At 36.1% G+C, this 26,697-nt stretch overlaps 2 protein-coding genes, 1 long non-coding RNA gene and 1 pseudogene across 3 annotated transcripts; 2 read left to right on the top strand and 2 right to left on the bottom strand.

Moving 5' to 3' along the window:
* Positions 1 to 2,306: 2,306 nt before the first annotated feature.
* Positions 2,307 to 7,894, bottom strand: LOC149668674 (poly [ADP-ribose] polymerase 1-like; annotated as a pseudogene).
* Positions 7,895 to 8,506: 612 nt separating this feature from the next.
* LOC149668673 (uncharacterized) lies at positions 8,507 to 9,563 on the top strand. The gene is made up of 3 exons (XM_089840495.1): positions 8,507 to 8,939; positions 9,007 to 9,225; positions 9,295 to 9,563. The coding sequence occupies exons 1-3, from the start codon at positions 8,677 to 8,679 to the stop codon at positions 9,455 to 9,457; spliced, it is 645 nt and encodes a 214-aa protein (XP_089696621.1). The 5' UTR covers positions 8,507 to 8,676; the 3' UTR covers positions 9,458 to 9,563.
* Positions 9,564 to 10,122: 559 nt separating this feature from the next.
* Positions 10,123 to 10,536, bottom strand: LOC149668672 (uncharacterized). Its single transcript, XR_016367180.1, has 2 exons — positions 10,417 to 10,536; positions 10,123 to 10,354 (listed from the first exon to the last, which is right to left on the bottom strand). It is a non-coding gene; the product is annotated as an uncharacterized LOC149668672 (long non-coding RNA).
* A 5,642-nt stretch (positions 10,537 to 16,178) lies between these two features.
* Positions 16,179 to 17,859, top strand: LOC149668671 (uncharacterized). The gene is made up of 3 exons (XM_089840420.1): positions 16,179 to 16,381; positions 16,442 to 16,597; positions 17,822 to 17,859. The coding sequence occupies exons 1-3, from the start codon at positions 16,210 to 16,212 to the stop codon at positions 17,857 to 17,859; spliced, it is 366 nt and encodes a 121-aa protein (XP_089696546.1). The 5' UTR covers positions 16,179 to 16,209.
* Positions 17,860 to 26,697: the final 8,838 nt, after the last annotated feature.

The raw sequence follows: 26,697 nt of genomic DNA, 5'->3' as shown, positions 1-26,697 counted from the left end.
GTTAGGTTAGGTTAGGTTAGGTTAGGTTAGGTTAGGTTATGTTTGGTTAGGTTTGGTTTGGTTTGGTTTGGTTTGGTTTGGTTAGGTTTGGTTTGGTTAGGTTTGGTTTGGTTTGGTTAGGTTTGGTTAGGTTCGGTGTGTGGAATCGGATATAGACGAATTCATTTATTCCATAAATAAGCCGGAATTGTCGTTAACAGCAGCTTCAAGCTTGGGCCAAAAAGCGACGCTAGTCATCGTTCTTTAAGTCTAGCGTTGGCTCTTGGCAGAACGAGAATGGCTGCTTGCCCCATGTACGGTTGGATTCTCTTCTTGTACTTAATGAATTCATTCACATGACCATTCTGTCGAATGGGATTTCCGACCGAATGGGATTACTGTCGAATGGGACTTTCGACCGAATGGGATTTCTGTCGAATGGGATTTCCGACCGAATGGGATTTCTGTCGAATGGGATTTCTGTCGAATGGGAGTTCTGTCGAATGGGATTTTCGGCCGAATGGGATTTCTGTCGAATGGGATTTTCGGCCGAATGGGATTTCTGTCGAATGAAATTCTGCCCAACGGATTCTATCCAATGGGATATAAGCGATTTTAAGTTCAATCTTCACTCTAATATCTAAATTACGCTTTGCAAAAATTAGTGTTTAAAAAAATAGTGTTTAAAGAAGAAAGACACTATAAAGACTATTATTACATAGACTAACTAAAATAAAACTTAGCCTTGGCCGTAAGTAGTATGTTACCACACTTTAAGCCATGCAAATTAGCCGAAAATGATACAAATTTGCATAATTCAGAAATTGTATTGAAACGCTATAGCGCTGGGCGACAACGAAAAAACAAATCTGACGTTTGACGTTCAGCTGCAAAGTAGTTTTTTTCGGTCAAGTGAAAACCATGCTTTACCGTCGAATAAGTCGCTACTAAATTTCGGCAACAACGTTTGGAATCATTAAAATATTCTAGAAACATAGCCAAGCAAGCTATATATATATATATATAACCATGTTTAAACTGAAAATTCCGTCGTTACAGGAGGTCCCTTAAATGGGACAACCGAGACCAATTTGAAAATTATACGGTTTGGAATTTAGAAGCGACAGACTAACCAAATTTACAAGGGGAACAGGGGTTGGGGAAGGCTTCTAGCCCGCGAGGGTTTCGGCACTTTGTAATTATAATACCCAAATTTGAAATAAATTACGCGAATTAACAGATTTTAAATTGATTAGATAAGTTTCAGAATTCAAAGATGATTCCAAAAATACGCAGTGTATCTTGCCGCTTTGGTATTTAATTTTAGCAGTATTAATTAATTATATAATTAAATGAAATTGGTTACTAGCAGAATCATTTTAATTTTATTAGTGTGAACCATAAGTCTATCACGCCTCTAAGTACACAAACATGGGTTACGACTGGGCATCTACTGTGACGTTAGAACTCGTATAGCGCTAAGATCCGAAGAGAGAAAATTTTGAAATTTCTGTCGCGGTGCAGCTACCAAGCGGTCGAGACGGTTACTAAATGGGTCAAGTGAAAAAAATTAAATGAAGGAGATTTTTACGTTTCGTATAGGCAGGCATTGGAGGGGAACGAATTTAACTTAAGCAACCCAAAATCCCCCCGTCTCTCTCTCTCATGAGATAGAGGCGGTTTCAGACCCGAAACATTCTAAAAGGGATAAAAGAAACGCTAGACTAGGCAGTACAATATTGAATTGAAGTTGAGGTGATAAATGATACGGAGAGAGTAAAGGGTTTCATTAAAGGGAGCCAGACAAAAACTATTGCCATAGAAGTAGCAGCCATTTCTCTACTTAGAGGCATGATAAAATGTTGTGAAAAGAGTGCCTGCGCGGAGTGCGCGCGTCTTTCTCTGCCCTCTTATTGTCGGTAATGATAAACCGCGGTGCGTTTGTTTTCCCGTAATTAATTAGTTTCATTAGTGACGTCTAAAATTTGTTAGTTTTTAAATATTCATTGAAAATACTAGGAGGGGGGTATGGACATCTGATTGTAATCACATACTACTAAGAACGTAAGGTATATCCTACCCAAAATCCGGTCTGCCCTTTAACAGTATTATTATGTTCGTAAATAAACGTTTTGCATTATTTAAGTAACCTATTGTTTTATTCGGTTCAACTGATCTTCCAACAGAACTTCATGTTTAAAAGGTACGTAATATTTATTTACGCCGTATCATAGACAATGAAGTCGTTTTGGAGTAAGCTGGAGTTAATTTTAGCTTTAACTGGGGGTCCTAATGGGATCTCCACATCATTTCTGACAATGCTTTTCTCAGGATCTCGAAAGCTTTCCTAATAGCATTTTCTTTAGATCAACTTCAAACTCCAACATGACCTTCTTCATTTTCTCCACGTCAAAGATAAGGCGAATTTGTTCTTGGATGGCGTTGGGAAATTTAGATCCAGATCCTACTACCAGTTTTTCAAAAGTTCCATTCTCGGCGCCATAGTCAATGTCAAGTGGATACATTTTATTAGAAACCTTTGAGGCAGTGTGGCGTAACTCCCACGGAGTTTCTGTTTTTTCTTCATAAAGCCTTTTGAGTTCGGCAACAGCTTCATACTTAGTGGCAAACTGTTCCGTCTTGTTTCCAACAATAGTAGTTCCAACACGTCCTCAGCTCCGAAACACCCAGTAATTGTTTCCTTTGTCTGACTCTAGAAGTTTAAGCTTGTAAAATGAATTGGATCCTTGAGTAATGTCGACATTCGCGAGAACAGCGTTGGAAGCCCCTTCTTCGTTTTCTAACAAATGTGTGATGGCTTCAAGATTTGAATCTAGTTCAACAGCCACGCTGCCTTTCACTGTCAGTTTAAATTTCGTACTCTTTCCAGATGAGAATGTTGAGTCACTTTTTCCCACAGCCGCACTTTTGAGTCTTTTTTCAGCAGCGTAAGAATTAATTCTGTCTTCAGGATTTCCATCCAAACTGGCTATGCTGTATTGTTGGATCATAAGAACTAAACCCTCATTTTCCACAGCACTTAAAAAGTCTTCAGATACAACGTGAACATTGTGTTCCTTAGCTTCACGAATTTTCTTCATATTTTTCTCAACATTTTCCTTGGTACTTATAACGCAAGGTGTAGTTTTGTCAATTTGAGAGACAACATTGCCTCCAAATCGGGCTATGGTTTTCTTCAGAGCATCTTTGGAACTTCGAAGATTACCAACTAATACTATTTCAGCATTGTCCAATGGTTGTGGCTTTCTCTTGATACCCGAGGTTGTTTGCCAATTTTTTGGTGAACTTGGAGTAGGTGCGTTTGTAGGAAAGTAACGGTCTCGCTTTATGTATTTGTAGCTGTTTAAGAATGGATATTCCTCTTTTAGGTCATCTGGAATCTGGAAAGGCTTTCTTCCTGGTAGTTTTGTTACATTTGTACATTTTCTGCTATCGCTTGCATTTCAAGTACAGTGATTACCATCATTTGAGAAAACAAATTGTCCACCGTTACATTCTGTGCAAGGTTCAAGACATCCAAACGTCATGATATCGGAAAGTCTATGTAGAATTTTGCTCTTTCCTGTAGGAATTTTTTGGTCGTTACTAGAGGTGTGCGGTTAACCGTTTCAATCGAACAACTCGATCGAATACCGAACCGAATAATTCGATTCGGTATTCGATAAGCCCATTTTCACTATTCGATTCGAATATCGAATACTGAACTAACTATTCGGTTAAAGTTCGACTACCATAAATTTAGGTCCTTGGCACTAGAGCGACCTACCTTATTTAAAAAATATCATCCCAATTTTTTTTGTCTCCCATCAAAAACTACCAGCAAATGCATAGGGAAATTTTAAGAAATACTTGACCACCAATGAAGAAAGGTATTTTGAAATTTAGGAGCCTCTAAATGTTCTTCCCCTTGCTTTGTATTGACTATTGGCGAATATTAAAGTTACTACCCGATTAACCGCGAATAGTTGGCCTAGTATTCGCGAATATTAGGGTTAAATATTCGCGGTTACTAGGCTTAACTATTCGCGATTAATAGGGAAGGAAAAAAATTACCAAGGCCCAACTATTCGGTATTCGATTCGGAATAAACTATTCGATTCGGTATTTGATAAGGAAAATTATTGGGTATTCGATAACCGGTTCGATCCCCAAAAAGTGGTATTCGCACTACATTCTAAAAGTTCCACCATTTCTTTTTTTTTAAGATGATGTTTTTCAAGCGCGTCACGATGTTTATAAATTAACTGAGACTGTTCCTTAAGAATTTGCTTTGATGGCTTTTGATCTTCAACACCGATTGTCTTAAATCCTGGTATTTTGGAGCCATCTTCAAAAAACTCCAAAGCTTCTCTCGCTTGTACAAAGCAATCAACGTGATACCACGCTGGTAGTGGACCAAATCGTCTGGCTTTTTCACTCTGTTTGTCAAGTTTTGAAATGAGACTTGATCTTTTACGATTGTTTCTCCACAACCTTTACAAGAGGACCGATTACTTTTGGCATATTCAGTTGAGAAATCTTGATTTCAATGGAGGAGCTTTTTCTCTTTGTTCCTTTAGATGGGGTTTTGCTTGAAGCAGCAGGTGCTGCTTGAGACCCACTCGAAATTTTACTACTCATTTTCTCTTGATCTTCCCAACGTAAAGCCTCAAAGTGTGAGATGTCAGCCTCAGTTGACACTTTAAACTTTGTAAAAAAGCACCGAAAATGGTACCAATTTGGAACCTGTTTCCACAATAAGAAATTAGTGTTACTCGCGTCATCAGATGCTCAATTTTGATATTTACCTTTCCATCAAACCTTCGTGACCCAACAATTGCCGCCATTCTTAGCTCATCTTTAGCTATGCTGCTTTTACAGCTTTTGCATGATGACCTGCCACTTTTGGCACCGTGGATCTGAATCCATCTCTAAATCAAACAAAGAGGTTTGAATAATTTAGCACAGCTTGATTCTTTGGTTTACTTTTCTGGTTAATGATGTATTTATAAACCAAAACGTTATGTACGGGTCTTAGTTGTAGCCGAAGTAAGATGAGACTAGAAGTAAAGAGCTCTAGCATTGGTAGATCCTGGCACTAGTGAACAAATTTGAGGATTTTATGCCGCTTCCATCGCGCCTACACTAGAGGGAAAAAAATTGGTCGAGTTCCAAAAAATTTCCTACCCACTTCCCCTCGGTTCACGGGTAGTTGAGAGGTTTTCAATAGAGCGTTTTGGAATAAAACGGTTCCCAAATCAGCGGTTTGCAAAACTGCATGGAAGCAAAACCGCGGTTGCTGTTTCCGCCCAAACTGTGATTGATAGGGAGGGAAATCTCTATTATATTAAGTATATAGAACAAAGAACAATATTATGCAAAAAGGAGTAATGTTATATCGGAAGTAAATATAAAATATAATTTTTTGGAAAAGGCATATTATTTTGGGAAGTCAAAGAAGATAAACTACAATATTTTGGAAAAGGGGTACGAAACAACGCTCAAGATATAAACGCTGTAATCAAAATGCGCTAAAACGAGAAATGGCTATAATGGCAAACGCGTTTATGAAAAAGCCGTTTTGGACAATGCTGTTTGGATAACACGCCCAATCGATAGCATACCCTTCCCCTCAACCTAAAGCCGCGGAACATGGACGCTGGAGCTTGAATCTAGTTCGGCCGTCTACCATCGCGAGCGTCTCACGTTTTGGAGGGAAAATTTAAAAATTGCAACCAGAGGGCCAACCGTTGGTATGTTATCAAGAATATTCACTTTTGCCAAGTCAAGAATTTAATTAGCTCAGTACTTCAAGTCTCATCTCACTTCTGGTAGTAGCGATATTTATTCTCTCCTCTTTGCTGCCAACGCCTAAGAAGTACGTTAGAAAATTTACCCCTAAATGTTGGCTTTTTGACTAACACCCCAGATCAGAGATACGATAATTTCTACAAAGGCCCTTAACAAATATCATTTAAATTCATTATTTAAAGACCTAAATTGAAGGGTTATTACGTTTATCTAGTCAAGTTTGTTTGCGTAAATGACATACCTTTCGAAACTTTAGATATAAAATTTCATACGCCTTTCGAAACTAAAAGACGGTTACTTTTTGTGACCATAAACAATACAGCGTGTTTCTGCATGCATAAATTAAGCCTGGGGATGTTCTTTGGGAAATCAATTTTGAGTCGAAAATGTATAGCTTCTATTACATTTTTCCGTCCGGGTCACTGTTTACAAGTTCAGATTGAAGTATTTTAAGGATGATCCCTTAAATTGAAATAAACTGAACTAGACAATGATTTCTAATTTAATTAAGGGCTCATCCCTAAAACACCGAAGTCAGGCCCGGACGTTAAAATATCTTTCAAAGAATTTTAACAAAAGCTATTACAAGAGCGCGGGCGGGAGCAAGGTCGCTTAAAGCGTGCTTTCCACTTGGCGTAAATCACGACTTTTCGCCCGACGTCAAGCGACAACCGAAAAAAAAACAGTTACGCTGGACAGAAATTACGTTGAGTGTGGCGATATTAGCTTTCCATATTTTCGGCCACGTTCAACGTTAACGCTCTGCGCGAGCCAACCAGCAATAAGCTAGAGTCGTGACGTAATTTTCGACCACGCGTGTTCCGCCATGTTTTTACTTATTTCGTTCCTAATCGAGTCAGTAACTAGTACAAATCCCTGAGAATGCCGAAGTTCAATGCTGAAAGGTTTATTGAAGAGGCTAGGAATAATACAAATCTGTATGATATTAGAAACAAAGATTGCAAAAAAGAAAGACAATAGATGGGCCGCACTTAGAGCAGTGTTCAGTTTATCCGTTATTTGCATGAACTACGCTAGGTGAAAACGCTATACCGCTGGGCGACAACGTAAAAAACAAATCTGAAGTTTGACGTCCAGCTGCAAAGTAGTTTTTTTCGGTCAAGTGAAAACCATTACCGTCGAATAAGTCGCTTCTAAATTTCTGCAACAACGTTTGGAATCATTAAAATATTCTAAAACACAGCCAAGCAAGCTGTAAATATAGAAGCGTGTTAAAACTGAAAATTCCGTCGTTACAGGAGGTCTCTCAAATGGGACAACAGAGACCAATTTGAAAGATATTCCGTTTTGAATTTTGAAGCGACAGACTAACCAAATTTACAGGGGAGAACAGGGGTTGAGGAAGCATTCTAGCCCGCGAGGGGTTCGCCACTTTGTAATTGTAATACCCAAATTTGAAATAAATTACGCGAATTAACAGATTTTAAGTTGATAAGAAAAGTTTCAGAATTCAAAACTGATTCCAAAAAATATGCAGTGTGTGCAAGAAAAAAAACTCGACCGGTAACCATTAAAACAAGGGCAACCTAATAAATCTACAAGTAAAATATACTACAATGGCAATTTCATATGGATATGTCTTACATATATGGCAATAGCCAACGCATAACCTCGGATTAACTTTATAACGCTTAGATCAAACAATACCAGTTTCAAGAGAATTCAGATGACTCGATGAGGTCCACCGTCCAATTAATCCCGCGTTGACCACGAGCACTCGCCTTTGCTGACGCGTACTTAAATCGGAAATCTAGTTAAACAAAAAAACGATTAGTTCAAGCCGAACACGGGTAAAGTCCTGAGCCGACAAGAAATCACGACCGAGAGCCAGCGTAACGATTCACGAAATGAACTCTCATTACGTTTGACGAAGTTGCGGTATCTAATGACCACCTGTGGTGTGATTTTCTTCAGGAAAAGGTCTAGAAGCGCGTACGCAGTAGGCCAATCGAGGGCGTAAAAACGTCTAAAAAATAAATACGTCTACGATAACACGCGTGAAAAAAATCATCGAAGAAAATTGCTATTAATCTTTTTAAGTCTTGGAGATTTTTTCTAAAATATATTTGAGTAATTACGTCATATTATAGTATTAAATTAGTTTTATTGGCTCGCAGTGTGCCTGGAAAGAAATAGGTTAAAAATAGGCTTAACAACTTCCGTCGTTACCCGTATCTTGAAAAAACAGCTTCTGCAGATTAAAGTGGGAAAAAAGTTAAGGAAGTGCACGACTCCCAACCATATTAAAGGGTAAGAGAATCGTCGTTTACATTTTCGTTAATTTGTATAAGAATACTTAGAAGAATGTATAGAGAATTCAAATTTACCAACCATTTTGCTCTAACACTAATAGTTATTACGTAAAGTTCATTTAAACATTATTCATTTCAAATCACGTTGGGAAAATGGTCGGCCATTTTATTTTCCTTGTGACGTAACTAACATGTATATTCGTAGTTGGCTAGGCCACTAGAGAAGACCGGTAGAGGGAACAAAGATCTTGGAAAGTATGTCTTTCCTAGAGATACACCTTAAAATAATGATGCCCCCTATTCCCCTTGTAAAAAATAAAGCCTAGAAACGTATCTCTAGATTTTGTTTTCCAATCTCATTGAGTAGGATTTCCTAAACCTCATTGCGTTGAAACTTCGAAGAAAAAATTTTTCTTATTCAATTAAGCGTTGTGCAATTATGTATTTATTTATTTATTTCTTTATTTATTTATTGTTTTTTGGTACATAAAGTCAGAAATTGACTTGTGGAGACCGCCTTGTACTACTGACAGTTTTTGTTATCACAGCTGATTGTATATAAGGTGTTTGTTTCTATTTTTCGTGGTTAAAATTATTAAGAAATGGCATTACCATGCCGTTCAGCTCTAGCAGCGATTCAGAGAATGAAGTAAATCATGAGTCTGATTATTCAATAGTATTTACTGATTCGGTTTCTGAGGATGAAGAGCCGGATGGGGGAATTATTAGGCCTAGAATTTTAGGAAATTTAGGAAATCTTGCCCTCGGTGCTCAGCCTTATCAATTTGAGCCTGATGCTCCTCCACCACCTGTGCAAGAGGATGAAAATGTTGAAATTGAAGTAGAAGGCCATGAAAGGCTAAGTAACAACACATGGTAAGCAGTGAAAATTATCAAGGTAACGGTGTGGCTAACTGGTAATATACACAATTTTACTATGTAGGTGTTCTTGTGGAAAATGCGAACCAATGAACTCTATTGAAGAGAGCCTTTGTTGCCAAGAGGTTCCAAAGATTTGGAATAAAGTAAGGAATGGCGATAGCTGCATTACTCAACATCCAGCAACAAATTATGTTTATTTCAACATATATGCCTTGGAGGCGGCGGTGTATGACTATTGTGATAATAACTTTGTTATCCCAAATAATGCCACAATTCACAAGTAATAGTATATTATATAATATTATTAATTTTTAGAGCCAAATTTGATTAAAATTATTCTTACATCTAGAACATACCGCTATATTGCCTATCGGAAATTTACCAGGTGGATTCACAAAAGGCTAGGGCGACGTCAAAGACGACCTATTCCAAGCTGCGTCTTAACCACAATCAGAAGATCCTTTCCATCAGAAGAATATTCCGGATTTCGCTATCCACGATTTGACGAATAATTATAAATAAATTACAATAATTCAAATATTAAAGAAATTTACGGAGAGAACAACGTGATAAGTTGATAACTGACTAATTAAAATGTCTCACAATTTGTTTATTTAATCAGTCATATTTAATTGCAATTTATTTATAATTATTAAAAACTTGATAAATTTTATCCTTCATAGTCCTTTATATTACTTTTAGCACACATATTGGCTATCGGAAATTTACATGATAGATTCAGAATATGCTACAACACCAAAGCTGACCAATTAGAACAATCAGAAGAATTTTCAGGATTTTTTAAATAATATTTCTGAATTTCATTCATAAATATTAGCGAGGAAAGATAGATGTGACAGACGAAATTATTATGGGCCTATATATGAGGATAAAATATGCCAGTTACCGGATCTCATAACAATTTTCTCTAGATATTAGTCATGATAGAGCTTGATAAATAAACTGCAGTATTCATTGTTTATTAAATTTTTTTTTAATTTCAAGTTGATTTGAATCGTTTCTTCTGCAGGTATGTTTCAATTGCATCCGACTTATCAGGATGAACATACTTTGCACTTAGTGATTGTGGGATTGTAGGCGGATCTAATTCTCTTTCGTATAAATCTATTGCGTCAGTCATAGTAAGTTCCGTTCTTTCAAGCACTATCCCAAAGAGATTTTTTACGTAGTCTAAAAAAATTGTTTACATGTCAATAACTAGACTTATTTTTAATTTAACTTTCATATAATTAGAATTACCATATGTTGATGGCTCCCTAATAGGTTTGACACTATATTCTCCTTGTTTAGATTTAGGAAATGAAACGCTATAGCGTAAAGTACCATCGGCTTTACGAGCTTGGAGTTTGTTTGAATTTTCATTAAAATGTGAAACGGAAAGGGTCAATCTGGAAAACCACATAAAACAAATTAGAGTTTTGCATAACTTTGAAATGTATGTTGAATTTACCTAGCCTCCATTATTATGTAAGGGTAATACACACTTTTGCTTGCAAAGTGCTATAATACACTGTGGTACGCTTCAACATTTGAAGTTTGAACAATGGGTGATAACTGAATTATATCACGGCTGGCAAGTTTGACAATATAGGCCGACTTATTATGCGCTTCTGATGCTAAAATGATTATTATTAGACCCAAGTAAATCTCATATAATATAGTGCATTTATGTTATTGAATTACATTCTTCAAGCCAGTCTTTGGGTGAGGTAATTTCATCATGTGCACAATTTTCAAATAATCCATCATGAGCACTATGTTTATTGGTAACATGACGTAGCACGGAAAGCCATTTGTCCCTCGCTAACTCCCCATTTCCGTTACTTGATACTGCGCACCAATAAACGTGATTAACAATACTGCGCTTCCATTTTAGGAGTATTTCATATTTTTTGGCCTTCCCGGCAGCCTCACTTTTTGTTTTAACTCCTAAAAACAAATAATTAAATTTATTATGATTTGCTAAATAAGGTTTAAAGTGCTATATACCTTTCGCAAGATGTCAGCAATCAAATAAATGCTTTACGGCAGGGTGTTCCTCTCTCATGAAACGGCGAATACTCTCATGTCGGTCAGTTGCAAGAGTTCCTACCGTGACATCACTCACTGATAAGTAACGCAAGCCCCTCCGTAAACCTTCCAATTCCATGGCTTGACTGCTACTAACTTCGCTAGACTATAAAAGTAAATAATATGGTATTTAAATGTAACCACTGCCCGACTTTTAAATAAATTTAGACTTTACCTGGACCAATTCTAGATGTATTATTTTATTGGTGGTGCTTTCCATAAAACAGAAACTCCCATACAACTCAGAGTAAACGGGTGAATCACACCTTCCGTCTCCACCGATTTTTATAGTCTTACCTTCTAATGCCGTTAATAACTCGTCTTGCTGTCGTACCCATGCCTTTAGTTGGAAAATAATTTTTGAAGTTTAAACGAGGGACTGGTAAATTTAATAACATGGTTGCCACAGGTCAGTTAAAGTCATGGAATTTGAATCTCAAAATCTTGTGACAACTCTGAATTAAAAAATTAATACTTACCTCTCTTATTGAGGGAAGAAGGTAAGCTTTTTGGAGTTTGCAATAGGCCCTTTTGACAATCATGACTATACCAATTGACCTAAATATTCTCAAAACTTTGGAGAGGTTTAATCCCGCGAAAAGAATAGCTCCCGCAATTAAGAGATTGCCCAGTGGTTTTCGAGTTATTTTGGGCTGGCTTTGCCAAATAAATGTCTGCTTATTTTCAGAAACAGCTCTAACAGTAATGAGGGATCCAATAACAGATAAGGTTTGAGTGCACGGTGCCAAACAGGAAAAGCAATATTTGAACAACAGTAATAGCGCTGTGTGGGTAGAACAACTAGGGGTGGGACTTTGTACTTTTTCGCGTTTCTATATGGGACAATCGCCAGGAAAAAGTGTTGGGATCGCTGACTTAGTCAAGCTCAATTTAACCTTTTTCTGCAAGCTTATTAACACATCAGGGTTGTGAACAAAACAATCGTTTGTAAAATGACTGGAACAAATAGTGGATCTCTCTTTTGGTGTCCAATTAGGTCTATCAATGTTTTGCAACCATTTTTCAGCTAAAGAAGGGTCTTTTGGCCAATAATGAAAAGATATCTCCTTGTTGGTGTTGTTAATTTTACACCCAGGAACGACGCAAACAACAGACGGTCTAGGCATAACTTTCGTTTACTATTATTTTGATTAATGATTGTTTAAAATCTGTCGAGCACTTGAAAAGGTACAACCCTTGGCCACACGAGAGACACGAAGAAACTGAAAAAAACGGAATCTATGCGGGAATGACGCAAAAAAAACCTTGACCTTAATGTAAAGTTCGGTTCATAGATGGCTCGCGCTTCGCGCTCTCAACGTAACAAACATGTGAAACAAGTTGGCTAAGACATACTGGCGTCAAGTTGGGGGAGGAGTTATGTCGATATTTAAATGGATTTTAAGTAGAGAAATAAATTTTAAATGGAACTAAAAGTATGAAATTTTGGAAGAAGAGATTCGAAAGTTAAACCATTTTCATTGTAATTGGAGAGTATGTACAAAACGATTCTCTTGCCCTTTAAGATAATCTCTTTTCTCAATTCAAAATTAATACGAAAAGAGTTAAAAAGCAGTCTATTTTTTTTCTGTGTCTGCCTGTCCGTTGTCACACTAGTGCGCCGAGTTAGCAGTTCGCTTTGTTTTGATGTGTTAAGAAATCCTACAGAACCTTAATATTCACTTTTTCCATAATATAAAGTGAATATGTGAAATCTTTTTCGTTATTACGATGCATTTAGTACTTTTGTAGCTTTAAAGCTCTGTTTCATTTCGATATTCCAAGGATGTTTTTTAATATTATTATTTGAAATGGCTGTTTATATATTACTTAAGCTATGCTACATCTGTATATAGAATAATCTTTGGTTTAGTGATTTCATGAAGAAAACTAAGACCTAGACTCCGGCGGGTATGTCTAGTATTATCCGCAATAGGCTTAGTGAAACAAAGAGGAGGCCTGAGGTGAAGTAAACTGTGGGCCTTGATTGTCGTGTCTGAAATGAAGAGACATCAACGGTTCAGAGTGAGCCGAAAGTTAAATACACTCTTAAATAATCAGGTTACGATTTTATAATAGAAGAAAAGATCATGGTGGCAATTAGAATAGTAATAGGGCTAATGGTAAGCGGGTAAAAGCTACAGACTTTTTATTCTCTTTATGGTGCGCATTGACTATTAGTGCGTCAAGCTACAATTTAGCTTTGGTGTTATTTAACGTTAACATTCATGTTGGCAAACTAAGAATATTGTTGAGGTTAGACGAGACGATAGTGTTTACACTGCAAACCAGTTGTGAATGTAGCTATCAGAATAAACAGTAAACAGCTGAAGCGTAGACTTCATTTCCTGTTCTTTTCCCCATTGACTGATTTCCATGTGTCCAAGATTTATCCTTATTGGATGTAAAATGTCGTCTGCTTTACTGTATATTCGCTATGCTTGGAATACTGCTTCAATATTTCGTAAATTTTGCTTCAAAAAAGAGAAATAATTCCATATCTAGGTAAATAAGTTTGTAGTAGTAGACCTCTTGACTCGGAGAGGTAATATTTGGTTTTCCCAACTTGTTTAATTTATTTTGTCTTTCTCGAATACGCCAAAAAGTGCCGCACAGCGACTTGGCGCTCTTCGATACAGAGGATTCAAAATGTTTTCACGCCTTTTAAGAGCTAATAAGGGTGAGGGAGACTAAGACTATTACTTTGGGGGAGGGGGAAACTAAACGACTGTTACGGAACTCTTCGGAAACGGAGTTCTCCATTCACGACTGTTATTGATGTGGAGGAAATAATTTCTCAAAGGTTAGTAATTTTAACTAGTTGTTTTTAAGTTTCTTATATTATGGTTTATAATTAGGGACGGGGATTAAAAAAGTTTAAATGAATTATAATTGAATTTTAAAGTTTATATTAAATTGTTCCCAAGATCTTTACACTAAACCTCGGCTTTTTGGAATTTTATTTTCTTTTTCATCATTTGTTCATAATTTTCATCAGTGTTTTAATTAATGCCAAATGTTGCATTTAAAATGGTTTTTAGAATGAAAATATTGCGAAATGCGTAGTAGTTTCATGCGAGGAACACCTTCAGTCAAGCAAAAACAAAAAGAGGGATCTCAGTGAAGATCGTATTGGTAAAACTTTTTTTTAATTTTCCTCGAGAATATGATAAAAGTAAGTCTTGGATTCGCGCGATATTTGGAAAAACCTCCAATGATGTTATAATTACCTATGAACGAGAAATAAACGAAAAGCAAGAAAAATATGTAGCAGATATTTCCAAGTAGATGATTTTAGTAAATCTTGCCTGAAGGTTAGAAGAGTTTTATCACACGCAATTGCAAAATTCATTACGAATGAAAATATCGATAGTAAAGTCGATAAGGACGAGTTGACAGTGCAGAACCTACGTAGGCCTTGGAGAGAGCCATTATCTCCTATGCAAAATATTTCTCTTCAAAATGCACGAAGTAAATTAGTTGAAAGCATTGAAAATGAAAGAAATTTTAAATTTGGAGGTTTAAGTAATGCTTTAGTGCTCAAATGTGCAATACAAAGAGGATCTCAAACCAGCCAAAACAAACACCACCTAAAAAAAGGCTAAACCTGAAGAAGTTGAAAGGGAAAGATGTAATATCTTATCTCGCCAAAAATTGTCTCGAGTTAGACTAAATTTTGATCCTATTAAAGTACAAAGCCAGTCACAAACTCCACTTATTGACAGTCCTAATGAATATATTATAGATCCTGATAATGATTGCAATTTAACGAGGGCAACAATTAGCTACATCGAAGATAAAACGCAATATTCTAGTCATTTGGAAAATTTTAACAATATGCAACATGTACAACTACCCAGCAAACACTAATCTCCTACGGATATCCCCCTAAGGTACTCATATCCCCGGAATATCCGATCTCTTTTTATGTCCCCGGGATGTATACGTTTGTACAATGCCGGGAGGTTTTTCATAACATCATCCCTCGTACCTTGACTGGATATAATATTTCAGTTACTCCCTTAAAAATCTATCAACATTGAACGTGGTATTTTTGTTAGGTTTCATCCCTTGGAGATGCTCATCATTTAATGGTTTTGTATATTGAATGTTTTTACTTTTCGCGCTCTTTAGAGCTGAAAAGTATTGTTCCGACCCTTGCTGGCAGGCTGGGCGCCTTTTCTATCCCCCATTTCCCCCTTTTTTCGCGTACTCGTTCGGATATTTAGCTGGAAATATCCGAACGAGTACGCGAAAAAAGGGGGAAATGGGGGATAGAAAAGGCGTCCAGCCTGCCAGCAAGGGTCGGAACAATACTTTTCAGCTCTAAAGAGCGCGAAAAGTAATATTTTGAATTTCAAATTTCCCGCGAATTTTCGACTCGAAATTCATCTGTAGTTCACGTTACACCTCATAGGTGGCGTAACGTATTTAATTTCAATTGAAATTATTTTCCCGTCGGTGCCGGGCCTCGAACCTGCGATGTCCCAATCCATACGAGACGCCAGTGAAGGCGCCCGCGCGTGCTACCACGAAGCTACGCTTGCTTAGTACAAAACCCGAGTTAAGTTAGACTGTAGAGTAGAGAGAGGTAGAATTATGTGGATGACCACCCACCCTCCCCTTCCCGACGCGCGCCAACCAGCTGCAGCTGGATTTTGTAAGTGGGAGAGGAGAGAGAGTAGAGAGAATGACTGCCTAGCGCGCGCCAATAATTTTTAGCAATGTGATTTAAATCAATGAAACATACTCATTTAAAGTTAAATAATTATAATTAGCTAATATGATTATTATATTTAAAAAAAATTATATTATTTAAGTAATAAATTTAACGATAGTTGTTGAGAGATTCAATAGAGGGCAACATGAGATGTCATAAATACTAGTTTGTTTTGGTTTTTTGTTGTCTCTCTGCCTCCTATTGCAAGGTCCAAGGTTTAGCGGATGATCGATGATTAGATACTAGTTTAATCAGGTGTTTAAATGTAACTTAATCCCGGCGATACCATTAAAACGCAATCAACATACTCACGGTTAAATTAAAGTTAGTTAAATTGAATTGCTCAAAGATAATTATAAAATTAAATCAACAACTCAACTATCTGCTCAACGATAATTTGGCTAGTTTTTAACTTTTTGTCAGTTTTGCTGTTTATTTAAACGTAATTAAACAATGGTTAAATACTGCAGCGTGTATGGGTGTAAATTTCCACGCGACGTTAAATTGTCGAAACAATGGGATATAGCTTTAAAAATGGGTAAACCACACACCAAGTCCATGGTTGTCTGCTCCCTTCATTTTAAATTAGAGGATTACCGCCTTCAACCGAAATATGAACATTCAGGTATGTTTTAAGCGTATAATATTAATTTAAAACCAATTATAATAAGAGTTATTATTGTAGATAAGTTAAGTTACCCTCCCAGACTTAGACCTTTGGCTGTTCCTTCCAAAAAACTCCCGTTAAGGAAACATGATCAACAAAAGTTCAAGGCTAATGGGAGATTGGAAAGACTGAAAAAAGGGAATCAGCTCTCACAATCTCCATCTTTGCATGCAAGTGAAACAGCTGAAATAACTGGACCAGCAGACGCAGAAATTCTAGCTGAAAGATTGGGGATTGATGCTGTTCATCAAACTACCGAGGAAACTACGACCGACAAATGCACCACTCCAAACCCCAATGATAAATCAGGGTTGCCAAGGGTCAGGGAGAACCTGGAAAAGTCAGGGAATTTGAAAATGGGCCAAAAAGGTCAGGGAAAAGTCACGGAATTTTATTTTAGTAGGTAAAATTTCTGGGGATAAGTCTTTATTGAAAGAGTAATGAAAGTTTCTCATCCTCTCTTAACACAGAAAACTCTAGAGCAATCCTAAAAAATGTCTAGAATTGTTTTTGTAAAGTTAATGCTCTCTAAAGAAATCTCTCAGACTGTTATTTATAGTTAAAATGTTTCTTTTGGTGAAAAATGTTTCTTAATCGTTTTGGTGTGAAAAATACATTAGAAAACTTAAATGTAGAGACTTTATTTAATTATAACCACTTAAAACGTGCTGTAAACATTTACACTTTCGGATTAAAAGGTCAGGGAAAATCTCAGAAAAAGGTCAGGGAAAACCTGGAAAAGTCAGGGAATTTGGGTTTGAATATTCCGTGGCAACCCTGTAAATGCATTATGGTCAACACCTTGGAAAATCATACATGTTATGTTAATGCTTCTAATGGAATATTGAATGCCACCTCTATAATTTCATTAACAGGATTACAAAGTACTGGTCTATTTGATGCGATCATTAAAAATATTAACAGTAAATTCATACCCCTTTTCATGGACAAATAAGGTAGAGAGGAAGCGCTGCATGGGCCAAGAATGGGGGAAACTACGAGTCTCGAGAAAGGGTATTTTTGACACTCATGAAACTAAAACTTGGCATTTCATTCACCGCTCTATCAGCTTTGTTTGGAATAAGTAAAGTTCAGACCTCAAATCATTTTAAATTAACTCTTACGCAGTTCCCAAGCTTGTTAAAACCCGTGAAAAAAATGTAAATAAATAATGAACCCAAGATTCCTGAAATTTTGTAAAACAATTTTATTTAATAAATTTGTAAGATTCTATCACATTTTAAGGAACTTAAAAATATCACTTCAGCCTTATTTGCTCCATTATTTTTCCATTTCAAATAATTTGGAATGTAGTAATTAAAATAAGCAAAAAAACCTTTTGAAATAAGTAATTTGTAATCTTGGTTAATTGATTGTTAATAAATTTTTGGTCTTTAGGCACATATAACAAAACAATCATCTTCCAGTTTGAATAAATTACATAATGACAACTTTGAAGTCCTAAAAGGGCCAAACTAAGTTGCACTTGCCCATAATACATTTGTTTGGGTTTCAAAGAAAATGTTCTGTCCTTCTTGATTACGTAAGGAGTTTTCTTGAGGACTGTTTCTAAGTTTCCTTTTTCACCAATGACTGGACACTTCATTTCGACCAAATTATCGTTGACTAGACCGTCAGGGGAACACCCCAAGAATCGATAAGAAGGGTTGACTTCAAACCAATCTTCGTTACTTTTAAATTAGACTCTTTTTTAAAGCAACAAGAGTTTTTTTCGTTTATAATTCCATACTGTGTGAATTCATTTCCCTTAAAGTTTGACTGAAGAGCTTTTCGAATATTTTCAGTAGGATCTTTTGGAAAATATGTGTAATACTCGTAGCAATTTTCACAAGAGAGAGAGAGCAACAGGTACTAAACAAAGCAAAACAGTATGACCAATTTTATACTCGTGTTATGACCAAGGCTTAAGAGTTTACATAACTAATCTGGTTAATATTAGGGTGATTAGGTTTTCAACACTTACCATTTTTGAAAATATTCTCTTCTGAAAATTGTGGTTCATTCATTGCAAAAAATTTCGAGTATTAATTTTCATTTGGCACTTAACTATAAGTTTAAACGTCACATACACTGCCGTTGATGCTACAGGTCTCAGGCCTGCCATTTTTGTTTCACCTAGATCAAGCTTCGCGTTTTCTCCGGACGATGGCACCATAGATAATAAACACCAGGATCAGAAGGTCGGGGCAGAGCTTGCCGCGCTTTGTACAAACTGGGTAGGTTCCACTTCCGGAAACCAGCGCATGCGTACAGCGTAGAATCATGGTTAAATAATGCACGTGTGGAAAAACAAATTTCCCCACGTGCATTCTTTAAAGTTTTTAGGCCTACCGGTTATCATCTTATAGTATCATATGAGCATATCTTGGCACTATGGCTTTAACTGACTATAAACTACTTACTAGAAACAAAAGAAGGATAGCCCTTAAAGGTCAGGTTAATTTATACTCTTGTATTTTCAATAATTATTGAAAAACATCCTAAGCCTCGGTTTAGATTAAGGGCCACACGGGTGCCACGGGGCGGAGCGAAAAACGAGCAGGCATACCTCGTCTGCGCAGAAGCGGAAGTCAACTGCAGAAGTTTGGCGTGCAAGCGCGGCAAAGAGAGATACACTACGGAAGGTATACCTTCCGATCCTTGTGTTTATTATCTATGATGGCACTAGTGAAACTTTTCGTTCTAGGCGCGGAATCTGAGAAAAATTTCCTCACTAAGTTTTTACTTTCGCGAGTTTTAGAGGTTCGGAAAAGTATTGGTCCGACCCTGCCTGGCAGGCTGGGCGTACCTTCAACCACATTTTTATTTATAAATTATTTCCTTACTAAGTTTTTAGTTTCGCGCGTTTTAGAGGTTCGGAAAAGTATTGGTCCGACCCTGGCTGGCAGGCTGGGCGTCCCGTCAACCCCATTTTTAGTTCTAAAATTGTTTTATACTAAATTAAAATATTTAAAATTGTTTTTAAATTAACTTTTTTGGCACAAATATTATGAGATTTTTTTAAGTTTTTTCGGTTCCAGCTTCTCTGATTAATTAACGCTTAGTACATTATAAACAAAAAAAGGGTCTTTATCTCCACCATCCGTTTCCGTGTCCCGTCTAGCGTTGTTCTTTAGGGCTTATGCAAATTACTTCATTTCTATTGCTTCAAGTTTCAAGAGAAAATGACTCGGGGCTAATTCTAAGCGCTTGTTGCATATTGCATATTGCATAAGCGTGCAATCAATGAATAATTTTAGTACCCAAACGCATCAATTATCCCACAAATATTAGGTTTGCAACAAAAATATCAAGAAAATTGTTCCATTTCATAGGACAGAAGTTGGTTATTTACTTGTTTCATAATCTATAACCCAAAATCAAGCTAGATTATTTTTATTCATAATTGGAATGATATTTGATATTTAAAAGAAAAAAATAACCGTAAAGTATATAGGCCGGGGTCACCTTACAATAAATTTAGCTAGCCAAGGCAAAACGTTAATATGGCCGGGGCCATCTTGTTACGTATCCTCTATCTTCGTCGGTTCACGGGTAGTTGAGCGGTTTTCAAAAGAGCGTTTTGGAATAAAGCGGCTCCCAAAACAGCGGTTTGCAAAACCGCGTACTAGCAAAACCGCGGTTGCTGTTTCCGCGTTTCTCAATACAGCACTATTTCCCAAAACAGCGGTTGCTGTTTCCGCCCAAACTGTGATTGATAGGGAGGGAAATCTCTACTATATTAAGTATATAGGACAAAGAACAATATTATGCAAAAAGGAGTAGTGTTATATCGAAAGTAAATATAAAATGTAATTTTTTGGAAAAGGCATATTATTTTGGGAAGTTAATGAAGATATACAACAATATTTTGGAAAAGGCGTACTTTCGTACGCTCAAGATATAAACGCTGTAATCAAAAATGCGCTAAAACGAGAAATGGCTATAATGGCAAACGCGTTTATGAAAAAGCCGTTTTGGACAATGTTGTTTTGATAACACGCCCAATCGATAACATACCATCTTCGTCAGCCCTGGGCATGTTTGTTGCCAGAATCTCAAAATCTGTTAAATCCTATCCCTTAAGTGTGTTTGATCAAAAATGCTTCCTTAGTTCTAACGACAACAATTCCCTGGTCACGATTATTCCAATTCTTCATTATGCATAGTTTTCACGGATTAAGAGTAGCAACTCAGATTGAATCTGAAAGATGGAACAGCTTTTCTTTAGTCCGTTTAGAAAAAACTACTACTAAAATATCAGGCTATCATGTTCACATTAAAGCAAATCGCGCATCCAATGAATCCCCTACAAGGTAACTTTCCTCCTGATTTCCAGGCTAACTTGGCGAGGCAAGTGGGCGAGATTTATAAGTGCACTTATAAATTCCGCCCACAAATTCCATCTGCCTTCGCCAATTAAGTCAAAACTTGAGTACATGAGGATAGTCACCTTGTAGGGGATCCACTATGGACCCACTCTTTGCTTTAGAGTTATTTTTTTAAAGAAATAAATGCTAAAACGGGAGATAACAAATGAGACGTCATTAACCATTTACTTTCTTTATTGGAGGATTCTAGAAAAACCAATAGGATTTGGTTCTCCTTTGTTTTTAGTTTCTATATTTTAGGCCAGATGTATGTAATATTCAGCTTTGCCGAAGGGACAGTTGAGGCTGTACCATTGTCTTGGTGCCCGAACGAGAAATCCTGCTTCTGGCAACCGGGTAGGTTCAACCACGACACTGTAAAGCTGATCACATCTTCACCAAAACCTAGTTCAGACTGGAGTTTGTACGAGGGGAAAATAATCTACAAGAGCAGTAAGTTACTAAATATTTGAAAACATATTCGTTTTGTCAACATAAATAAACAAAATTTCCGCAGATTCATATAGTCAAGCGAGGGAGAAGCTGAGGAAATCGGAGGTGACCTCCGACTTAGCCAGTGAAGCAGAATGTGGGCGAGGCAAGAGAGGAAGGGTTAAAAAGCTATCCTCCGTAGACGTTTTGAATAAATCTGATTCAGAAGATGAAGAATTAAACCTTTCTGCAAAGAAAACGCAAACAATCAAAGGACGAAAATCTATCGTCTTGCCAAAGGCTCCTCCAATCCCATTGAAAAATAGTAAGTTAACAAAAAAAAATGCGAATACCCCAAAAGTTTAGTATCCCAAATGGGTAGGATTTTATGAAAAAACTATTAATTTTAATGTTTTAGTTGAAATGGCAAAGTCGTTAAAGAACGATATGAGAAGAACAGAAAAAAACAAACTAGCCCTCATAATAAAAGTACGTTATATTTCTGATTTATAACCCAATTACAATTTTGTTTTTTGAAAAAAGTGAGGAAGGATCAAATTAGGAATTCCTCTACAAGTCATTATCTAAAAGTCTTCAAGAGCAAGGGTTCTAAATCTTCAAAACTTGGGAATGAAGGTGGTCATTGTACCACTAAAGCAATTGATGGAAATATTTTTACTAGTTCTTATTCTTGTGGTGATTCTTCCACCGACTCCCGTGACAAATGTGGTACTATTGCTAAAACCAATGACAAAGGTAATTACTCCATAAAATATTTTTTGAAGTTGATACTACACTGTTAAAAAAAATGGAACTGTTTGAAACCTTTAGAGGTGTTTCCTAATGCATCCCCAGCAGCACCCCTATTGGTGTTTAAAAGCACCATTCGAGAGGATGTCAATACGCACCTTTCAAAACGGTGCGAAATAATACCTTTCCTGAAGGTGCTTTTTATATCCTGTAAGGTGATTTAATCACTTTGAATAGAGGTGTATATTAATACCAGAAGAAGTGTTAATAAACCCTTCAAAAAAAGGTCTTTTTGAGACTAATTTGGTGTTTTTAAATTCCATTGACGTTGGTGCTTTTTAATTCTTGTTAGGTTTAAACCATCATTCTTAATAGAGGATTATAATTATACCAGAAAGGTGTCTATAGACTCTGTAAAAGGTGTTTTTTGAAATTATTTTTTTCAAAACACATGAGTTACCATAGATTAGTCTATCAAGATAGCTGCTCAAAATCTGCTGCTCAAATCCAGTGGATTAAGGGTAAACGTTTTTCTGCTGTAAGCCTTATTCAACCGTGTAAGAATTGATATGCGTGTGAAATGGTTACGTTTAACCTTTACTGTATATCCTCAATAGTTCTATTTAAGGACCTGATTTACATCATTCAAATGTGTATTTAATTTTCGGCTCACTGTGAACCGTCAAGACCTCCTCAAAGACCCACGAATTCAAGGAACCAATCCGAACAACGCCTACCATAACATTTCGAAGTAACATTTAGTGAAACTAGGAAAGTTAAATTTCAAGTTTACACTGTATATAAATGTAGTAAAGCTGAATTAAAAAGTAAACACCAAATTTGATATATTAATGTAAAAGATCTTCTTGGAATATTTTCCATTAGCATATGGACAGTGGAGTTTTACCAACTAATTGAACATTCCAATAACTGGACCAACGAGTTGCGGGTAAACATTTACTGTTGTAAAAGTCCCGATGCATTTAGACCAAGGCTTAAGATCAGACCTAGCATGATAAAATACAACGATTGAACCCTGGGTGGCATATATTTCATTAGCATTTGAACAGTTGAGTTTGACTAACTAATTGAACATTACAAGTAACTGGACCAACTAGTTGCGGGTAAAAGTCCCGATGCATTTAGACCAAGGCTTACAAATGGGCCAAACATAAAATACAATGTTTGAACATTGGATTGTATGCTTTTCATTATCATTTGAACGGTGGAGTTTGATCAACAAATCGAGCATTTCAACTAGTTTCGGATAAAAAGTTAGTTTTCATCAACCTCTTCAACTTCGTGGCACCTTTTAGAGTCACGACTAAACAGAATATTGAATATATGCGATTCCTTTTTCGCGCGCGACCAGGGACTACGGGCAGGAGTTGAAGAGGGTGTATTGGCTTAGTGACCTAGTGCGCTGCCCCGATCAGCTCTAAATCTATTTACAGGCGTGGAGGGTGCTCTCTAAAAGAACCAAGGAGTAGTAAGGACAAGAAAAAATCTGATTGATGAACAAGCAGCCCCGAGTAATAAAAAAAATAGTAAGGAGGGAGATATACCTATAAAGAGCGTGGAGAGAAAGAGATCTGTCAGGGACGATGGGGAAACAAATAGATAGACCTGTTCGAATAAACATACCAGCCATACACTCCCCGCCTTCAAGGACGCTAAATTCAACTTAGTACAGATATATTTATATATACTGTGTAAAAAGTTGTTTTGGATTATTCCATCCTTTTTTTTATAAAAATTAGAAGATCATCGATGAAATATTTTTTAGAAAACCTATATTCAAAGCTATATGCAAATTACAAACTAACTTGTTCAAGCACGATTCAAAAATTGTATACTAATTTTTCTGAACATTGGAAAATGCATTATTTTTTCTGAATATTGGAAAATGCACTATTTTCTGAATATAGGAAAATGCACTATTTTCTGAATATTTTCCTAGGAAAATGCACTATTTTTCGAATATGCGAAAACGCACTATTTTTCGAATATGCGAAAACGCACTATTTTTCGAATATAGAAAAAATGCACTTCATTTTTCGAATATAGAAAAAATGCACTATTTTTTCGAATATAGAAAAAATGCACTATTTTTTCGAATATAGAAAAAATGCACTATTTTTTTTCGAATATAGAAAAAATGCACTATTTTTTTCGAATATAGAAAAAATGCACTATTTTTTCGAATATAGAAAAAATGCACTATTTTTTCGAATATAGAAAAAATGCACTATTTTTTTCGAATATAGAAAAAAATGCACTATTTTTTTCGAATATAGAAAAAAATGCACTATTTTTTCGAATATAGAAAAAATGCACTATTTTTTCGAATATAGAAAAAATGCACTATTTTTTTCGAATATAGAAAAAAATGCACTATTTTTTTCGAATATAGAAAAAAATGCACTATTTTTTCGAATATAGGAAAATGCACTATTTTTTCTGAATATAGTAAAATGCACTATTTTTTTCGAATATAGGAAAATGCATTATTTTTTCTGAATATAGGAAAATGCACTATTTTTTCGAATATAGGAAAATGCACTATTTTTTTCGAATATAGGAAAATGCACTATTTTTTCGAATATACGAAAACGAACTATTTTTTCGAATATACGAAAATACACTATTTTTTTCGAATATACGAAAATGCACTATTTTTTTCGAATATTGGAAAATGCACTATTTTTTCTGAATATAGGAAAATGCACTTTTTTTCGAATATAGGAAAATGTACCGTTTTTTTTCGAATATTGGTAAATGTACCATTTTTTTCCAATATAGGGCACTATTTTTTCGAATATTGGAAAATGCACTGTTTTTTCGAATATTGGAAAATGTACCATTATTTTCGAATATAGGAAAATGCAGCATATTTCCATATTCAAAAATTCGCTATATTTCATTATTCGAAAATATCATAAATTTTTCAAGACAGAAAACCAACATTTTCACTTCGTCCGCATAATAAAATTCTGAGCAGTGAATTTTAAGATACAGTATAGCAATTTAAAAAAAACCTTTTGAACCAAATTTTCATAATTAAAAAACTGAGTATCTGAAAATGTTCGACCCCTTGGCAAAATCATCAAGCTCGTGAATATTCAAGACGGAGCACGTTTTAATATTTCGTGGGTGGCATCAATTTTTTATCTCCATCTCTCAAAGTTTGTCAAAGAAGTTTGTCCCTCGTCGATAGAGAAAAGCCTCCTCCCTCCACCGCCTCCCCTATCTTCATTATAGCGCTAATTAGGAAAACTCTCCTTGATCCCAAGCACGCTTCAACATTTTTTATAAACCACCCCCACTAAACCTTCTAGGCGCGTCTTTCTACAATCTACAGTAAACTCAGGGGGTGAAACCCCCTCCACCTTGAATGTTCTGGGAGTGTTAAGAAATTGTGTATATAATTCACGCGAAATAATTAATTTGTAACTTTGTAAAATTTAATGTCAAAATCCTTTGTTAAAACCATTCTGAAAATTATTTTGTAAACATGTATTCAAACCTTAAAAAATAAGAGAAAACAAAATTCCCAATCCCTTAGAAGCCAACCCCTATACGAAAACCAGTTCAAACTTTTCCTAAAACGCCAAGACCCCTTCAAAACCACCCAACGTAAAACTACAAATTTTCCCCAAAAACCCCAGATAAACATCATTGACGTCATGGGCCAAAAGCTGTACCCCAAAAACTTTCCAAAACCTGCACCCGCACCTCGCTTGCGAAGCAAAGGTGAAAACCCCCGTAAGACGATGACGTCAATGATGCCTTCTATAAAGGCTTGGCGTGAAAGGGAAAGTTTATTTTTTCCATTCGTAGCTCTCTGACCAAAGGGTCTCCACCTTATAGTACCCTTATAATTTTTAGAAACTAGCAACTCCCTAGTAAAACTTTAAATAATTTTTTAGTGTAATAAAATAACTTTTTTTTGAAATACAACTCAAGTTTCCACCTCCTTTGCACTATTAAATTCAAGTCCACCAAGTCCAACCAAATATCTACCAACTGTTTCAGTCCGGTCGGTAGATTACCAAGCAATTAAAAGCTCTCCCAACCCAGCGCTATTCTTCAGGGAGTTAGGCAAAATTCCATACTTCAAAACCATGTGAATCGACGTTACTGTTAAAACATGAAATTATAGCGCGCTTCCCATGATTCCATTCTCAAATGACTTTATTAATTTTTTTGAAGGAACATATTTAATTATATAAAGAATAATGTACCTTAAAATACTGTGAAGAGATCAAATCGGAATTGCGTAAGCGTTAGTTTTTTAATTTTAATTTTCATTCTGATTAAAAAATTTCAAATTGAGCTAACAGGTAATTCCTGAATCAAAATTATTAAATTTTAGTCATATTATATTAGAGAGTCGTTTGTTTGTACGCTCATTTATTTGTTCTTTATGTATAGTCGCAATTAGTTAATTTCCGAATTTGACTTGCCAAACAATATTGTTGACATCAGTAATACCATAAGTTCATAAGTTTGTCACTGGTTAATGAGAGCTTGTTAGGAAGTGACCTTGGCAAAACGTCGTAGATTCTGGTAAATCGACGCCTGGTGAGGCGCTGTCAAAGACTTAGTACTGCCTAAATATTAAGATGGACTGCAAAATCGAGTGTAGTCAATTCAAGCTTGTCGTTCTCGAACTTGCTCTCAGCATTACGAAGTATATATAGTGTCATACTTATGGTACAT

This window comes from Phalangium opilio, unplaced genomic scaffold (assembly GCF_054372755.1).
Source record: "Phalangium opilio isolate 3A_F unplaced genomic scaffold, DU_Popi_V2 ptg000054l_1, whole genome shotgun sequence".
NCBI classification, from domain to species: Eukaryota; Metazoa; Arthropoda; class Arachnida; order Opiliones; family Phalangiidae; genus Phalangium; species Phalangium opilio.
The sequence above is the reverse complement of the archived record's forward strand: the minus strand, read 5'-3'. Positions and strand labels throughout refer to the sequence as shown.